Genomic DNA, 17,254 nt, shown 5'->3' with positions numbered 1-17,254 from the left:
TCTATCTCGGTGGGAGCAGGTCTATGTTCTGGGACCCCTCTGCCTTCCTCACTGCTCTTCTGTGAGAGTTTCTGCCTGTGTCCATGAGATTTAAAACTGCACCAGGCTCTTACCATTTAGTAAGTTACTTATATATTTCCCTCTTAATCCAACTTCCAGTTGCTCCCCCTGGCCACCCCACACAGACACATCACATTCCTGACCCACAATCAACAGATCGTCAGAGAAATAGTTTCTTTGGTATTTGTGAAGCAAATCAGAAAAGATAATAAAATAGCTCTATTTGCAAGCTCACATATACCGGGATTTTTAAGCCTGATTGTCAATGCGGTTTTCCACAAATTCTAATAACCAGGAGCTGACTCTTCTGGTGTCTCTGGGTTACTGAAGGTTAGTATTTATTCTCTGAGCCCCTGGCAGCAGAGATGAGTGCAGAGACCAGGAAGGCACAATCTAAACAGGTTAAAGGAACAGACTAGGAACAGGAAACATGGTCTCTTACTCCCTCAGGCTTGCGCCACCCTGTGGCAAGTCAGAGACCAGCAATTGTTAGAAGAAAGCCCTTGTTCTGGAAGGCTCGGGGCTCTTTCAGAAAGGCATGTGTGACAACTGGCTGATATTCCAGGGACCAAATTAAGGAAGGGTGTCAGACCCACATCTTCAAACCACCACTCAGGATCCGTATTTGAAAAGCAACCATTTATTAGAACCAATACAAGAGTATGAAAAGGGGGAAAAGAGGAGGGTGGAAGAGGGGGAGAGAATGAGGTTTGCATCAATGTCAGTTGTGGAAACACATAAATTGCCTACTTTTAAACATTTACATTTAAAAGGCGAACATATATATATATCACTTATCCTAAAAAAATAAAAAAATGAAAAGCCGACATGTTTGGCTGAACTAAAACCAAGAAACACAACCAAAACTCCCCCACAAACCAAAAAGGTCCATAGAGAATTCAATTTCCCATTTTTCCACTTAGAAATCTGGCTACTAAATGTGATGTGTTTTGCTATTCAGGATGGGACAGAGTACGCAAAGATGCCCAGCCTCTCAGTCTCTCACATCCCATCCTATGGGAAAGGGCGGCAAGGCTGCTGGGCCATGGGTAAATCAACTCCTGGCTACTTGGCAGGAAGTGAGACTGTGCTCTCTCCATCCTCCAGAACACCACAGAACTACCTGGTGCCGCCAGAGCTGGGGAACAGAGCAAGTCCACAAAGCACGGAGAACCGGAATGTGACTGCAGCAAGGGGCCAGGACCTTGTGCTTTTGAATGGGTTACACGTCTAGGGCCAAGAAGGAAAGGAAAAAGAGCCCTGTTGGGAAGAGGAGCTGGCTGAGCCCACATTTGGGCAAATAGGAATAAGTGTCCAAACTTTTCCCAAACCGGAGGGAAAAACAGGTCAAAGTCAGGTTCAGACTGTGGACACTGAGAAAAGATGACGAAATGAGTACAGTTAAGTTGGATGAAGCTTTAAGAGTGTTAAACATATCTCTAGAAAAAAATTTTCCCAAGGTGGCTCTTTTTTGGTAGGGGAAGGAGAAAGTGGTTATGTTTATTGAACCAGCTTGTTCCTATGGGGAGGCAAGGGGTGCAGTGACTCAGTTTGGTGGGGGTAGGGGGAGGACATGATAAAAGCAATGATATAAATTAAGCCCACTGTATTCACTTTGCTCCTGAGACAGCTGAAGTCTGTTCCAATCCCATGGGGAATGGGACCTTAATTCCCAACCTGCAGAAAGAAACAAGCAGTAGCATCCCTGCCTCATAGTTCCCTAATCCAATGCTCTTGGGTCTGAAACAGCCTCTCTTCGTGGATGCAAGACATAGAAAATGCTAAGTGCCTTCCCCCGTAACATCCTATGTCTGGACTATTAAGACTCCAACATTCACAAAAACACTGTCAACATCTGAACTAGCAGCTTTGATGAGGGGTGGGGGGCAGAGAACTTGCCGAGGTCACTAGGAGTTCCAACCTTGGGACAGCTCAGTGAGGACTAAAGCCTATGTCAGGTCTAGACTTTAGACTTCGGCTAAAGTATTCTACCAACTTTGATTTACAATGCCTCACAACACCCCTGTGAGGTAGGTCAGTATCATCAACCCCATTTGACAGATGGGGAACTGAGGCATTGAAAGGAGTGACTTGCCCAAGGTCAGCCATTATGAGTCAGTTGAGGTTGGCACACATAGTCAGCATCCACTCAATTCTTGTTTCACTCCCTAGGGCACCTTACTTCTTAGAGTGCTTGTGCAAGCAAAAGGAAGTCAGCAGGTACACGTCACTCTGCAAATTAGAGGAACTCAACCAACCCATGAGTATTAACAGAGGGCCTATGATTTATCTGGCATAATGTAAGGAACATTGGAGACACAGACTGCTTCTGAAAATCATGTGTTAATGGATGTTTTGCAAATAAAATTACATTTTAAGCATTAAGGGCATGAATTCTTCTGTAAAGAAATACTTTATCATAAGACATGAGGGAGTAAGTCATACTGATTTTCCAAAGTTCTATACTAAGTAGCTCCTATTCCTAAGCCCTAAAATCCAAGAACAAGACCTCATTCGAGCAAGAAGCTTTGTCCCCAGTGGTGGTCTTGGTAGTGCTCTGAGCTGCAAGGTCGGAGGAGGGGGCACAAGGCTAGCAACCAGCAATGGTGGCCGCAGCACTCTGTCCAGGCTAAGGTAGGCGGCAGGATCTGGCCACCAGACACCCTCTTGCTGCCGCCTGTCCCTCCCCTCAACGCCCACAAGGCAGAATCTTTCCAGCCTTTCTGCACCAGCCCAACTGCAGGAGTTGGCAGGATCTTCATGAATGGTTCTGGAGAATAAGGTGACCCCTAGTTTTCTATTCAGAGAGAGGGGATGAAGTGTTCTCTAAAACTAGTTGTAAGACTCTTGTAATATTCTTTAACATCCCGACAGGCGCGTAACTCTTGGATGAAATCAAGCTTCAAAGAAAAAACACCTTCCCCACCTCTGAACTTAAAACTGGATTCTGGTAGTAATCATTATGACCCTTCTCCTAAAACTAGGGGGAAAAAACTAAAACCACAGTCAGCCGTAGCTTAGAATCACATCCTAAAGCTACCAGAAACTACAACACACTGACTTGAGCTTTAAAAGCCCTGTGACACAATTTAAACTCTATCTTCTTGGGTCTCCTTGAAGAATCTCCAGGCAGAAAGCCCCTCTTTTCCTCTGTATCCCCTCGCAAGAGCCAGAGCAGCACGACATCTACATACCTCAGAAGCTCAAAGAATGATTTGCCAACACACAGTATTATGTCCACCAGGGATGCTCTCATTCCAGGAAAGACGAACTATCCCGAGACCTAAATATTAACCTTTTTTCACTGACTGCTGATCACAATGGACAAGTCCAGGTGACGATAACGTTCAAGACATTAAAATGACAAAGACTGTTCAGGCTCAGTCTGTTTGGAATTCCTCAAAAAGTGTGATGAACTAGCCACTGGAACATAGATCAACTGAGGGTCACACCTGCCAATGCCAGGGGACATCTCTCTCTGTCACACACACACACACACACACACACACACAAACAGAATGGCAAGATAAAAAGTTCATTGCATTCAATTTAGCCTAATTTCTTGATAATAGTTTCCTATTAGATTTTCCGATTAATACTGATGGCTCTTACCTAGGCTGTGATAATTAGGTTTTGATCTATTGTGACATTAATGATCACAATCAGTTGACTTTGAAATTGTCTTAATTAATGGCTCTTCCCTCCTCAGCTGCCTCCAGTGCAGGTTCTGTCCCCTCCCCCAACCATCTTGTTTTAACTCTTTTTTTCTTACTGATCCCAGAGACAAATACCATTAAGGATCACTTTCTTCCCATAAGCCAAGATTTTAAACTATTTTAAAACATTTCTCTGACAGAACAATATGAGATGATGAAATGAGGATCAGGATGAAAAGGCAAGAGAACATGCTGTCAAGGCATAAAAAAAAAATTTCATGCCAGAAAACAACCAAAGTCAAGCATGATGTTAGAGTAGCAATGACAAGCTGAAGCTAACTCTAAAAAGACAAGATGAGGTAGTTTAAAATTCAAGAAATCCAGCGCAAGCACAAAGAAATTAGAATTGTTTTATGAAGCTATCCACAGAACCTTCACATTTTAACTTTCCAGAACAATTACTCTTCATTCCTGGGAATTCTGATATCCAAAGTTAGTCAACTCTGTGGTTACACAGTTCAGAATTAAGAAATTTCTTAAAGTCAGACTGTTTCTTAGCAGGGCTGGGCCTCCCTCTAGATTTCCCTAGACTGCTTAAATCTGAAACGCCAGGGTATGTGCACTTCCAGGAGAGGTTTTCACATAACTGACACACGTCTGCCTAGAAATCACCACCTTGCAGTGCTGAATAAAACTACATTGCACAGAGTAGATGCTCACGTGTTAAGACCTGCACCCCCAAGCCTTCTTTTGAGCAAATCCCTTGTCACTGAAAAGTATTTCCTCTGTTTAAGGCTTAAAGCCAACCTCGTGTTACTTTTTCCAAAAGGGATGAGAAACTGAAAAAGGTGTGAGCAACTCTGATAAAATGTCCGAGAGGAATAAATGTTATAGAACCCACGATAATGTAACACCACAGAACTGTATCTGCAACACAGATAATACTTTCCACAGGCAAGGATTAACTAGACCATTAAATACTTTGGCAAAGAGCCCACAACAGGGATCAAAATAAGGGGCTCTCAATCCCCACTTTACCTGTTATTTTCTCTCTAAGCAACAGCACTGCTAACCAACCTTCAGTTATCCTTATTTTCTAGAATAAAACAAGCCCTTGTTGTAGTCCATCTATGGCCAATTAGCTCAGTTCATCCAAGGTCCAGGTCTACCCCCTGTGAACCATCACCGTCCTACTGTCCCCCCATAGAAATGTGTACCCAATTGCAGCATTTACTACACTGAACTACTAACAGTCAGTTCATCCCACATCAGTATAAAAGTTTTTTGAGGTCAGGGACTGTATCTTCTTGTACTTTGTACCCCCAAGGCCAAAAAAATGCTTGTGGAGTAAAATGAATGTTGATGCACACTAAGATGGCCGCAGTGTGGACAGCTCAATACAAATTCACCACTATTAATTGGGTGGGGACACTGAATTCTGAGCATATCGTATACTACTGGGTGCAAGGCTGGTAACATCTCTATTTTTAAAAATGTAACTTTTATGATTAGCCATAAAGCCAGCATGAAACTAGAATACACTGGATCAAAACCATTCGTCTCTCCACCTAGCCACAGGTATGTTTGCTTGGTCATCTGATTACAAAGGTACAGACCTCCACACTACAATTTTTCATCTAAAAACCTAAACCAAAAGGATGGAATCACAGATGCAAAATGAGCTTTTCCTTTGACTTCACTGGTGAGAAACAACCTCCACATTTCAAATCTAATGCCCTAACCCAGCCTGGGGTTCTCATGTCATTGGAAAGCAGTGTTTTAGGCCCTCGAACTCGTAAACCCTAAGGGCAAAGACAACTGCACCCCAGCCCAGACACAGGATAGATCTGACTCCTACTGTACTTTCAGTGAGCTGGACTAAACACAGATCCAAAAAATGGCATGATGAAAATGCCAAGTACCTTCCAAAAAGCCCTAGGATCTGACCTGAACAGCAGGAAAATGGACTGTAGGGTAGCCACAGAACAAGAATGAAGAGAGTTAAGAATAACCTAACTGTTCAAGCTATGGACATAGGACTAACCTGTCATCACGAACAAATAGCAGTACACAGATACGGCTGGGGGATAGCCAAGGACCACCTAGACTTGTATTAAGGAACCACCACAGGCTCAAATGCTCCCTTGGGCAGACAAAAACTGGACTGTGGGAGGAAAAATGATATGGCTCTCTCCAGGTTAAAAATGGGTGCTTTCATCAGGGCTGATGTTCCTAATGGCTAATCCTAACATGAGGGTACTGGCCCAGTGCAGGACTCAAAAAGCAGCTACAATGACCTTGGTAAACTCTGCTCTGCTACCTCCTATGGAAAGGGAGATCCTTGAACATTGATTACTAAAAGAAATTCAGCATTAGAAAGATGATTTGGAAGAAGACTAAATAAATACAGCAAAAATGTGCTTCAAGCACCATAGACCTAGATATTTAAGAGTGCTTAGCCCATGGCTACTAACTCTTCTGAGGAGAAAGCCCCATAAAGACAGATTTCCATTTGAGGCTGCAATTGTGCAAGGGCCAGGAGAGCTGCTCAGAACTAACAAATGCCAGAAACACAAGGCAGGCATCCGGTTTCCTTTCTGCTGAGGGCTAAAGCCAGAGCTGGCCTCTGGCTCCCTACATTACTACAGAAGCAGTTGTGGGTAGGCAGGGAGAAAACAACTGTTCTGGCAGCATTCCGTACAAGATCATGATTCAGTAAACTATGAACAGAAGATGGAGGGAAAAGTGAGATATTAAAAAGCCGACAAGTAGATGGTACTTCCTTTGCTAAAAGAAAATCACATTTTGATGAATGTCTTAAATATCACCTATAACCACAGCAAACACGTGCCCCAGCTTTTTCAGGACCAATCTCAGCACCAACTAATTCTGTTGTTTTCTTTGTTCACATATTGATTTTGGTCTGAAAAACAGTCACTATAGTTTACATGCCCACTGCCCCTGGGAGACACAAACTGGCTCTGTGGACAAGCTGTCATTTTCTCCACCTGCAAATCAACAGGCCCAGATTACCTCCTCGGGGGCTCTGGCCTACTTCTGTCTTATTCTTGTCTACCCTAATTATATCCTTGGCTACTTGTATGACAAATCTGTTTCCTGACTATCCTTTCTTTCTTTCAAATACCCATCAGATTAAGTACTAACCAACTGTCAATTATCTAGCACTCGATCTAGGCCTTGAATTCTTTCAGAGTAAAGAAAGATGGAGATTAAAAACTCCTACCCACTTGAGGTATGGGTTAGGAGTTCTCACCCAATCACATTACCATTCAGAAGGATTTTCCTGGGTGACTTAAACCAAAAGCTTCATTGTTCCAGTCTGTCATGTCACTGCAGCAACAGCTGTCTTCTCAACTGTGCAGTGTAATTTTTGACATAATTTATACAAGCACACAGAATTCAATCAGCAGCTGAGCAGGAAAGCAATGGTAACAAATGCTATGAATGGGTATATGATTTGCATATTATTCAGCTCATCTGTGGACTGGAGCAATCTATCCATTCCCCTGATTACTCTGAATAATCTAGAAATGGCTGACTGCTCCTGGCCAGAAAGCTATATGTTTTAAAAATCAAAAGCAACAACAAAAACAACCTCAATGGCTGGTGAAATCTAGAGTTAAGGCTAGTTCAAGCATTTATTCTTAATTCCTCAGCTTTGGACTGGGACACGGATGCTCATAACCCTGCTATTTCCTTACTTTTAGTCTTGATCCTCTAGCCAACCCCCCACCCCCAACTAAAAGAAAATGGCTAAAGAGAAGTAGGGCATTTCTTGGGGGGGAAAAGGATGGAAGGATAAGATTAGGTAATCATCTCTCAATATAATGGCAAAGCAGAAAGAAGCAAAAGGGAAATACTCTGAACAGGGACAGGTGGTTGTTGTCAACATGCTAATGCCAGGGCCTGTCACTCTGAGGCGATAGTCTTCCACAGAAACGTATTTTTTAAAATAAAATACAACAAAGGGTTTGAGGGTGGAAAAAGGGAAGAGCAGTAATACTTTGGGGAGTCTTGGTGGCAAATCCAAGAGTCAACAAAGCAAGAAATTTACGACTACAAACGCTATGAATATTTAAAATTGATACTGTGGCCGATGGCTCCCCTCCAAGAATTCCCCACAGAAAATAATGGCATGAAGGGGAAACTTGGGTCCACTGAGAAGTGAGGGTCAGGTCTGAAGCCTCTTTGGTACCAGGAATGCTTTGGGAGGCCACAAAAGCTGGCAGGGCTGGAGGGTGCCTAGCACCTTGGCACAAGCAAGCACCAGGCAGTCACTCACACCTACATAAATATATAGTCCAAATGTGAGGGATGGAGGAAAAAATACATATATACCAAAGGTGATCATAAAGACAACTGTATCCTACCCCATCATCCTCGTGTAGGAATAGCTAAAAATCTCCACAGTTCATAATTTGTCATTTTATGACAGACTATACCACCTTGCAGAAGCAGAATCAGGGATTGCTATGAAACAAGGCCAAAAGTCCTGGGGCTAAGAGTGTCTTGACAAATCTGAGTGTAACATTTCAAGTCCTCCAAGGAATGGAGCTTTTCTGGGAGGATGAGTGGAGACGAACAGCAGAGGGTGGCCCAGACGACCACACCAGGAACCCTGTATTCTACTGGGTAAGCTGAATGAGGTTGGGAAAGCCCCAACAGGTAGGCAGTTGCTACTGGCTTTTTAAAAAAGATGGGAACATCTTTTCCATCCCAACATCTCAAAACAAAAGTTAGCTGGTCATCAACATGTTCTAAGAACCAAAGCAAGAAACCAAAACTCATCATCATTGTAACAAAATCCCCCAATCTAAAAAGCAACCAACCCTGAAAAGATCAAGACTCTAAGGTGATTAAAAAGTTAAAACTCATCTTGAGGTCACAGGGAAGCAGAAGGAAGAGATAAGGGCAAAGGAAAATATTGTGGGAATTACACACAGTATGTAAATGCCTGGTCTTCACAGAGAGACACTTATCATGAATCAGACCATCAGTTATGTTACAAGAGAACCAATACCAACATTTCTCCTGTGGAGCACAGTGATAAGCACATTTTTTATGGATGTGTTTAGGATAGAAGGGGGTGGGCAAAAGGGAGAGGAGGCAGGGAGGTGAATGTATTATATACAAAGAGAAATGACAGAGACCACCCCCTCCTTTAGCTCTTTGCTGTTTCTTTCTCTTTGTTTTCCGCATCCTCCGGATATGCGTGCCACGTCAGTCTCTCTTCATAAAATGCTATCACAATCTGTGGACATTTGACATTCGCTTCTTTTGCAAGAACCAGGTCTGCTTCATCTGTGTCTTTCCTGGAGAGAGAGAATATGAGATTTAGAAGGAGAGGAAGTTAGAGTGAGAGAGAATCTACCTAAACCAAGGTTTATATTGTTATGAGTTTAACCGACTTGATTTCCTCTCCGTCTTGATTTCAAGGTGAGAAGGACCCTAACAGCTCGACATTTTCTAGGAGAAATTCAAGCGAATAAATTATCAGTGAGTATCATTTAACTACCATACCAGACAGAACCAGAAGTCTTCAGCTAGGACTTAGATGGAAAACATAGCAGACTTAATCAAAAGGCTGAAAATGAAGTTATATAAATTTACTCCTATAATTTTGATTTGTAGGTACTGAGTGAACACAATCAAACCTACACTCAGTCTTATTGATTATGCACAGAATGTTCAATCCAGTTTCCGGATCATCTGAGTGAAAGGGTCTTAACCTTCCTCATCTTGTGGCCTTTTAAACACTCATTATCCTTTCGGTGAGAACTATGGATTGGAATAATAAGAAAACAGAAACTCAAGTCTACAACAGTATTCACATATGGGAAAATAAGAGAGAATGTAAAATCTAGTCACTAAAGTGAAATGTAGGAATTAGCTGCAAATTTCAATTATCCAAGTTACAAAGGCTCTACTACCATATATAACAAAAAAAATCTAGCAAGTCCTTTAACCAGTATTCCAAATTGAGAAAAAAAAAAAAGTATCGTAAATTAAAGTTCCAGAGATTTGAGCAAAGACAACTACCTCCCTTTCGAGAAAACTGAGACGTTTAATTCATAGAGGTAAGTATTATGAGTGAGGAGGAGGAGGGGAAAACACACAGCTCGGAGCAGACACTCAAATTTGGACTGTGGTGGGAAAAAAAGCTAGTTAGTATGTGAATGTAAATCGTAAGTAACACATATGGCTGAGTGGGAAAAAGAGTCAGTATAGCTCCTTACTTCTGACAGAGTATAATGATTCTTCAAATCGAGGCTTCTGGGTAATTTCCCAGCAAAATTTCAATCAGATAAAATATTAAACCTTTTGATTCTACAACTTTAAGGTAAATTAGCTTCCTCAGTGGCAATGCAGCATGAAGCCTCTATTTAGAGACCGAATTTAAATCACAAGCCCAGAACACTTGGAAACAGAGAGGCAGTGAGGGCCACACCATAAATCTCACCCTGTCTTTAAGAAACCCAATTGAGGGGAAGTAACTATGCTTTCCTCTAAGAGACGCCCCCTCCACCGGATGAAATAACTTACACTTTGGCTAGTATTAGTCTTAATGCTTTTTGTTGAGATTATTCTTCTCTTTAGACATTATTCAGTTGTTGTGATCCTCAGTGATGGCAGAAAGCCTCACTCAACTCCTATCTTATGGCCACAGGCTCATGGTCTGACGGTAAATGATTCAAAACTGTGTAAATAAATGGTTAGGTCATGTCTTTATGTTTCCTACCTCAAAACTATCTTAGGTACTGGGACTAAAATAATTTGGCTTAACACCAAAGCCTGAGAATGTCTTAAATCCACTTCCAACCATAATTTCTATTAATACTAGCAGGTGTTATTAGCCAAAGATCCTTGATAATCAAAATTCTTAGTTGGGGAATACTCCATCCTCCCTCCCTATCTTCCATACAAATTCAAGCCACCAGCAAAGAAGACAACTGTACAGTGAGGCCCAATCTCTCTCACCATTTCATTAGGAACATTAAATCGCCACAGGAATCTGTTGCCCCAATGATCTTTTCTGGTTCCAGTCCTCTCTCAAAGCCTCGAGCGATATCATTGCTCTGCTATAAATAGAAGATAAAGAAAGGTTACAGCTTAGAGTAAAAAAAAAAAGAAAACAAAACAAAAAAACCTGTTTCTCAGTTCAACAAAGCAAAATCTAAGTTCATTTTTGTCACCAATTCAAAGAATTCTTACAACTTAAGAAATACAGTAGTGGGCCAGCCAGTGACAGTGATGCCAAGAAATATTTTTGTAAGAAGATGCAGTTGTTCTTCCATAGTCCTTCAAGGATTAGAAGCAGCCCTTAAAACTTGTTCATAGCCCTTAAGATATTCTGGAGGTACCATCTAAGAACTCTAACTCTCTTATCTCTAACTCTCTAATCTCCTTGATATTATGAATTGATACTCCTAAATTGTTGCTTCTGAGATAATAAACAAGTCCATGCTTACCTGAACTAAATCCTTTTTCATTTTATAAACTTCAAATATACCACCTCTCAATCTTAATTTTCTTAGACATTTAATTTACCTTAACACTGACCAATATATATTTTTTTTTAACACTGACCAATATTTTTAATACTTCTTTTCGCACAGTTGTCTATACCGATGAAAGAACAGAGGTAAGAATCATTCAAGGCAGTACCATAAAACAGCAGATTTCTTTCCAAGCTCACAATACCCACACACTTGGGAGAAGAGGCCCTGGTCTGTGCCTATCCCCTCCTGATGTGGATGAGTTGTTAGCACTATAGAATAGAACTGGACAGTGACTTAAAATAAACTGGCAATTTTCTTGAAGATTATTCAAAATGTAATCATGCCACTGAGACAAGGCTCAGAGTCCGATTCGGGTGTGCTGGCACTGCTAAGCGCAAAACAGTGACATTTTAAACAAACCAGGTAATTGTAAAAACCTTATTATGGAACATAATGCAAATTTATCTAGTGGCAACATAAAAAAGATTTAGTAAGACTGCCCAAATGAACTAAATCTCCGATGTCTGATTTTCATAATAAAATCTCTTTGATCTGACATTCACCCTGCTTTTTTCTGAGAGATACAAAGTATTCAGGATCCAGGTGGTCCCCAAAGATACCAGAACCCACACTGGGAAGGAAATTCCATCCACGGATCAGGGGAGATAGTGACTCAAAAACACAGCCTCTTTTGGGGGCGCTTAAGGGGAGGAGGTTCCCAGATGTGCACACAGCTGCTCACAGCTGGAATGCTGGCGCACGAACTGAGTCATAAATCATAGCTGGCGGCTGAAAACAGTTTGCCACATAGAGAGGGAAGGGAAGAAAAATGTTCAAGCTGCTGAAAAGGAGCCGAGGCGAGGAAAATGCTAAAATCATCACACAGGCAGTAATCTTAAATCAGGCATAATGCCGACTAACAAATTTCTTCTGCAGTGGTCTAAAGAAAGAAACGCAATCCCCTCCTGTACCTTTAAAACATACAATCACCTATCTTCCCGGCTACCTACCTGACAGTCGCCAGCACTGCTGAGAATGCTGCCAGGGGCCCCAGGTGAACATTACAAAGGACGTGTAGGGGTTGTTTTCAAGGTCAGCAGCATCAGAACCTGGCCTAGGAATGAAACTCTCTATGTTGGCTAGGAGGTCTAAAGCCAGACTGCTCCTTTTTGAAAGGACAGAAACCTTAGGTTGAGGAAATACACACTGTATGTCACAAATGGCTAGTCACAAGTCTTCTGCTGTGCTGTTTTTTGGTCTCTTTACTTAGTCAAAAAATGAATCAAATGACAAAAGCCAGAATACAAAGGACTAATAAAAAAGAAAACAGAAAGAAAGAACCAAGTCTTAGCTCCTTAGAGAAGGCACTCTCAAATTTCTTATCAGTACACTATATCATAATGATATACACACCTCACCAGAATAGAGTGGTTTTAAAAGTAAGGTTGTAAAAAATAAAATTAATCTGGGAAACAAAGAGACAGACACAAACCTAGAGTCCACTTCCACCTGCAGCCTCCAATCTTTCACTCTTACTTCAATTCTTTTTGGAACACTGATCTCCCATTTTCTCTATCACTTGTGTCAGTCTTTTAAAATTCTGTGCCTAGGGACGCCTGGGTGGCTCAGTTGGTTAAGCGGCTGCCTTCGGCTCAGGTCAAGATCCCAGCGTCCGGGATCGAGTCCCATATCGGGCTCCTTGCTTGGCAGGGAGCCTGCTCCTCCTTCTGCCTCTACCTGCTACTCTGTCTGCCTGTGCTCGCTCTTGCTTCTCTATGTCAAATAAATAAATAAAATCTTTAAAATTCTGTGCCTAGGTCCAACTCACAGAAATCTGAATTTAACTAGTCTGGGGTGAATCTTGGGTATTGGGTCTTTTTAAGAATCCCCCCACCCTACCCTGATGACTCTAATGTGCAGCCAGGGCTGAGAATGAATGTTCTAGAAAGATGGGTATCAAGCAGAATGAAGATAAATAGAGATGCTTATGGCAGTGATGCTAGAAGATTCAGAAGTGGACTTATGCTTTTATTTTATTAAACGTTAAGGGTATGATACATGCTTCACCACAAAAGGCTTCATAACCTTGAAATAAATGAAAGGAATGGAAGCTGGGAGGGGGAGTGTGTGTGTCTGTGTGTGTACAAAGATGAAAAAGATACAGATGAAAAAAGAAAGGCAAGAACAGTGCTTATATGAGTTACTTGAGAATTAATGATCAGAAGAACTAAAGCAACTACATCAAACCAAAATTTCATAAGCATACTTTTCAAACTGAACAATAAAGATTCAAAAGGAAGATGAAAATTAATTTATTTGGAAAATGCAGAAATAATAGAATCAAAAAAGAATACACATGCCACTGAGCTGTATGCTTTAAAACGGTTAATTGTGGGGCACCTCAGTGGCCCAGTCAGTTGAGCATCCGACTCTTGGTTTTGGATCAGGTTGTGATCTCAGGGTCTTGAGATCAAGCCCCCCGCTGGGTTCCGTGTTCGGGTGGAGTCTGCTTGTGACTCTATCCCGTCCCCCTCTGTCCTTCCCCAATAACTCGCACACGCGCTCTCTAAAAAATCTTTTTTTTTTTTTTAAGATTTTATTTATTTATTTGACAGAGATCACAAGCAGGCAGAGAGGCAGACAGAGAGAAAGGGAGAAACAGACTTCTGGCTAAGCAGAGAGCCGATGCAGGGCTTGATCCCAGGATCTGGGATCATGACCTGAGCTGAAGGCAGAGGCTTTAACCCACTGAGCCACCCAGGAGCCCCTCTAATAAATCTTTAAAAAAATAAAAAGTAAAAAATAAAATGGTTGTGTGTTATGTGAATTTCACATCAATTTTAAAAAAGGGAATATAAAAGTTTGAAAATAAGTGCTATCTTTGAAACAAAAGGAAGAAAGACTTAGTAAACTTTTTCTAAAAAAAGATTTATGTATTTGAGGCTTAACCCACTGAGCCACCCAGGTGCTCCAAGAAGTACTAAACTTTTTAAAGCCGTTTTCTACCTTAAAAACGTCACCAAGTCCCTCCCTTGCTAAGATAACTTACCTGCCTATTTATGGAGAAGATAGGGAGTAGCTGTTGTTTTACAGGGTCTTAATTTTGCCACTTTAATACAAGTCAGTGAAATATACAGTACATTCTCATTCAGCCAGGAGGGGGCGCTATAGTTAATCAACACACCTCCCTGGAAGCTCTTTTGTTCAACAATTTACCTTGCAGGCCATCATTAGAACAGAAACCACCAAAATACCACTTGGGGAGTAAGGGGAGTCCAGCAAGAGGCAAAAACAATTGTTTGTGGGAAAAGGGGGGAAAGAAGCTTACCTCTCTCTTTTTTTTGGATTTGATATCATCAGCATTGTTCGAGAAATTGGATTTCCTCTTGTTACTTTCCGACTTCTCCCTGGGTTTGTTGTTTTCACCCTCCTTCATCTTCTTATACTTTTTCATAAACTCAGAAATTAGCTCAGGGCAATCCAAATTTTTCTCAGGTTCCCAAGTATTGTGCTCCCTGGGCACAAAGAATGGGGGGAAAAAAAAAAAAAAAGGAAAAGAATGAGGAGGGGAAAAAATCCAGTGCTTTCTTTTAAAGAAGACAAGTAGGCAAAATGAAAACAAACAAACAAACAAACAAAAAACAACAACAACAACAAAAACCTACACTTAAAAGAGATAACAAATTTGATCCTAGGAATCTTGATAAGATAAATGAAAAAATATATCCACAAAGAAACTTGCAATTTCTTATAGCAGTATTTCAATAGCCAAAAACAGAAAACAATTCAAATGTCCATCAACTTGTGAATGGATGAATAAATGTGGTACATTTATAAAGGAGAATACTATTCGGCAACAAAAGGTACACAATACTAATTAATACATGCCACAACATGAAAGAACCTCAAAAATAATATGCTAAGAAACCAGATACAAAAGACTATATATTGTCTGATTCCACTTATATGAAATGTAGGAAAGACACATTTAGAGACAAAATGTGGGACTGAGATTAACTATAAATGAGCTCAAGGGAATCTGGGGAAATTACGGGAATATACCAAATTGGAGTGTGGTAATGGTTGACAACTCTATGAATTTACTAAAATTCATTGAATTGTATACTTTCAATGAATGAATTTTATAGTATCTAAATTATACCTCAAAAGTTTTTTAAAACTCAAAATATGAATTCTGCTTTATAAAATAATGTGATTTCATATAATCGTCTATGCAAATCCTGAGAATAATGTAACAAAGCATGCATCCCCAGTTTACACTATCTTTAACATGTTACTTACATTTTGAACAAATGTCAATAAATTATTTCAAGATTGGAAGTACTGCAAGATTTTTATTAAGAAAAAAGGTAGTATAAGGGCTTAAATCATTAGAATATAGGTGACCAGTAAGAAGACGACTCAGAAGTGGGATTGGAGTACATTAATTATGTTGTGGAATCAAGTCTACTGTTACCAGGCCGTCAAAACACATTTTTATATTAACAAAAAACAAATATTAATATTAGTATTAATATTAATTTTAAAAAAAACCCAAATACTGAATCTAACTAAACTTGAATCAAAGGAGTCCTATTATGAGGAAAACAGTTATTATTCACAAAGTTGTTTCTATTCCCGGCAGGGGTTTCAGAAAACCAAACTACCAACTACATTACAGGCTTATGGAATCAAATCATGAGATGTACCTCCATAGGAAAAACCAGACCAGGCATCCTCTTCACTCCTAGCCAGTGGCAGAAGTTCTTTCAGTCAAATAGTAAGGACTAGTTTATATTAAAGTATATGTGGAAATATATCATAGAAACAGTTTCTAGGGGCGCCTGGGTGGCTCAGTGGGTTAAAGCCTCTGCCTTCGGCTCGGGTCATGATCCCAGGGTCCTGGGATCGAGCCCCACATCGGGCTGTCTGCTCCGCAGGGAGCCTGCTTCCTCTTCTCTCTCTCTCTGCCTGCCTCTCTGCCTACTTGTGATCTCTGTCTGTCAAATAAAAAAAAAATAAAAAAAATAAATCTTAAAAAAAAAAAAAAAACCAGTTTCTACAATCCTTTCATTGACCTGGGTAAAAATTACTTAATGTATGTACTATCCATTTAAAATATTTTATTTTGGTTTTCAAATAAGTATCTTTAGATGGGCGTGGTTTGAACACACACCATAACTAGACTCAAATAAGGAGAATAATGGAAAAATAAGGTATTTATTCTAGATTTAAAACTTTCTGCAAAAAGAGCTTGAGAATGAGACAAGATTTATTTCGAAATCATTTGAGCTAAAACTAGAAAAGCCTCTCCTTCATAGCTCTTCTTTCAGCAAAAGGCAAAAAAAACAAAAACCCCACCTCATACAGTAACTTTCCCCCAAATCCACAAACCACATAGTTTCTTCTAGGATACCAAAAGAAATTAAGACACCAAAAGCAAGAGGCGTGCCAACACTGAACACAAGCAAGCAGACATGGAGGGAGAGGAGCAAATCTCTATGGATAGCAAGGAAAGAGTCCTATAATGGGATTCTCTCTTTTCCTACCATATTGGTATTGCTGCTTCTACAACAACCAATTTCCACCCAAAAGACAGCATGGTATAATTTTAAAAAAGCCTATGCATTAGGGCCAAAGAAATCTGATACTAGATCCTTGGGCCAGCACTTACCAGTTATGCCATCTTCGGCAAATAGCTTCGCTAACTTCCTCATCTGTAAACTGAAAATACCTCTAAAGGCTGTTATGAGAATGAAAGAAAACACATGAGGTAGAAGAATCTGACCACTGCCCAACAAGCAGTAGGTACTTAGTTAGGTAATGCTAACAGGGCAAAATTTGTTTTAGTCTTTTAATGAAATCCTGGGCACTTCTGAGAAAGTAAGCACAAGTGCTTTAATCCATCCACCTCAAACTTCCTTTCCCTCTTTAATCTATTAAGTTACCAGTAACTCAAATACAGACACAGTCTCAAGAACCTTCAAAATGACCAACAACTTCCAATGGTGATTCAAT

General features: G+C 40.5%; 1 protein-coding gene across 5 annotated transcripts in view; it reads right to left on the bottom strand.

The window, feature by feature from the left end:
* Window positions 1-684: 684 nt before the first annotated feature.
* CBX5 (chromobox 5) overlaps window positions 685-17,254 on the bottom strand; it is a 38,640-nt gene continuing 22,070 nt past the window's right edge. For 4 of the 5 annotated variants that reach the window (XM_047739983.1, XM_047739985.1, XM_047739984.1 and 1 more), the window contains exons 3-5: window positions 14,565-14,751; window positions 10,716-10,816; window positions 685-9,049 (exon numbers count right to left, since the gene is read on the bottom strand). In XM_047739983.1, the coding sequence (XP_047595939.1) occupies window positions 8,899-9,049; window positions 10,716-10,816; window positions 14,565-14,751 (439 nt within the window). In that variant the 3' untranslated portion in view covers window positions 685-8,898. The remainder of the gene's footprint in view (window positions 9,050-10,715; window positions 10,817-14,564; window positions 14,752-17,254) is intronic. The other variant, XM_047739987.1, reaches the window with a different exon arrangement.

Source organism: Lutra lutra, chromosome 8 (assembly GCF_902655055.1).
Source record: "Lutra lutra chromosome 8, mLutLut1.2, whole genome shotgun sequence".
NCBI lineage: Eukaryota > Metazoa > Chordata > Mammalia > Carnivora > Mustelidae > Lutra > Lutra lutra.
The sequence above is the reverse complement of the archived record's forward strand: the minus strand, read 5'-3'. Positions and strand labels throughout refer to the sequence as shown.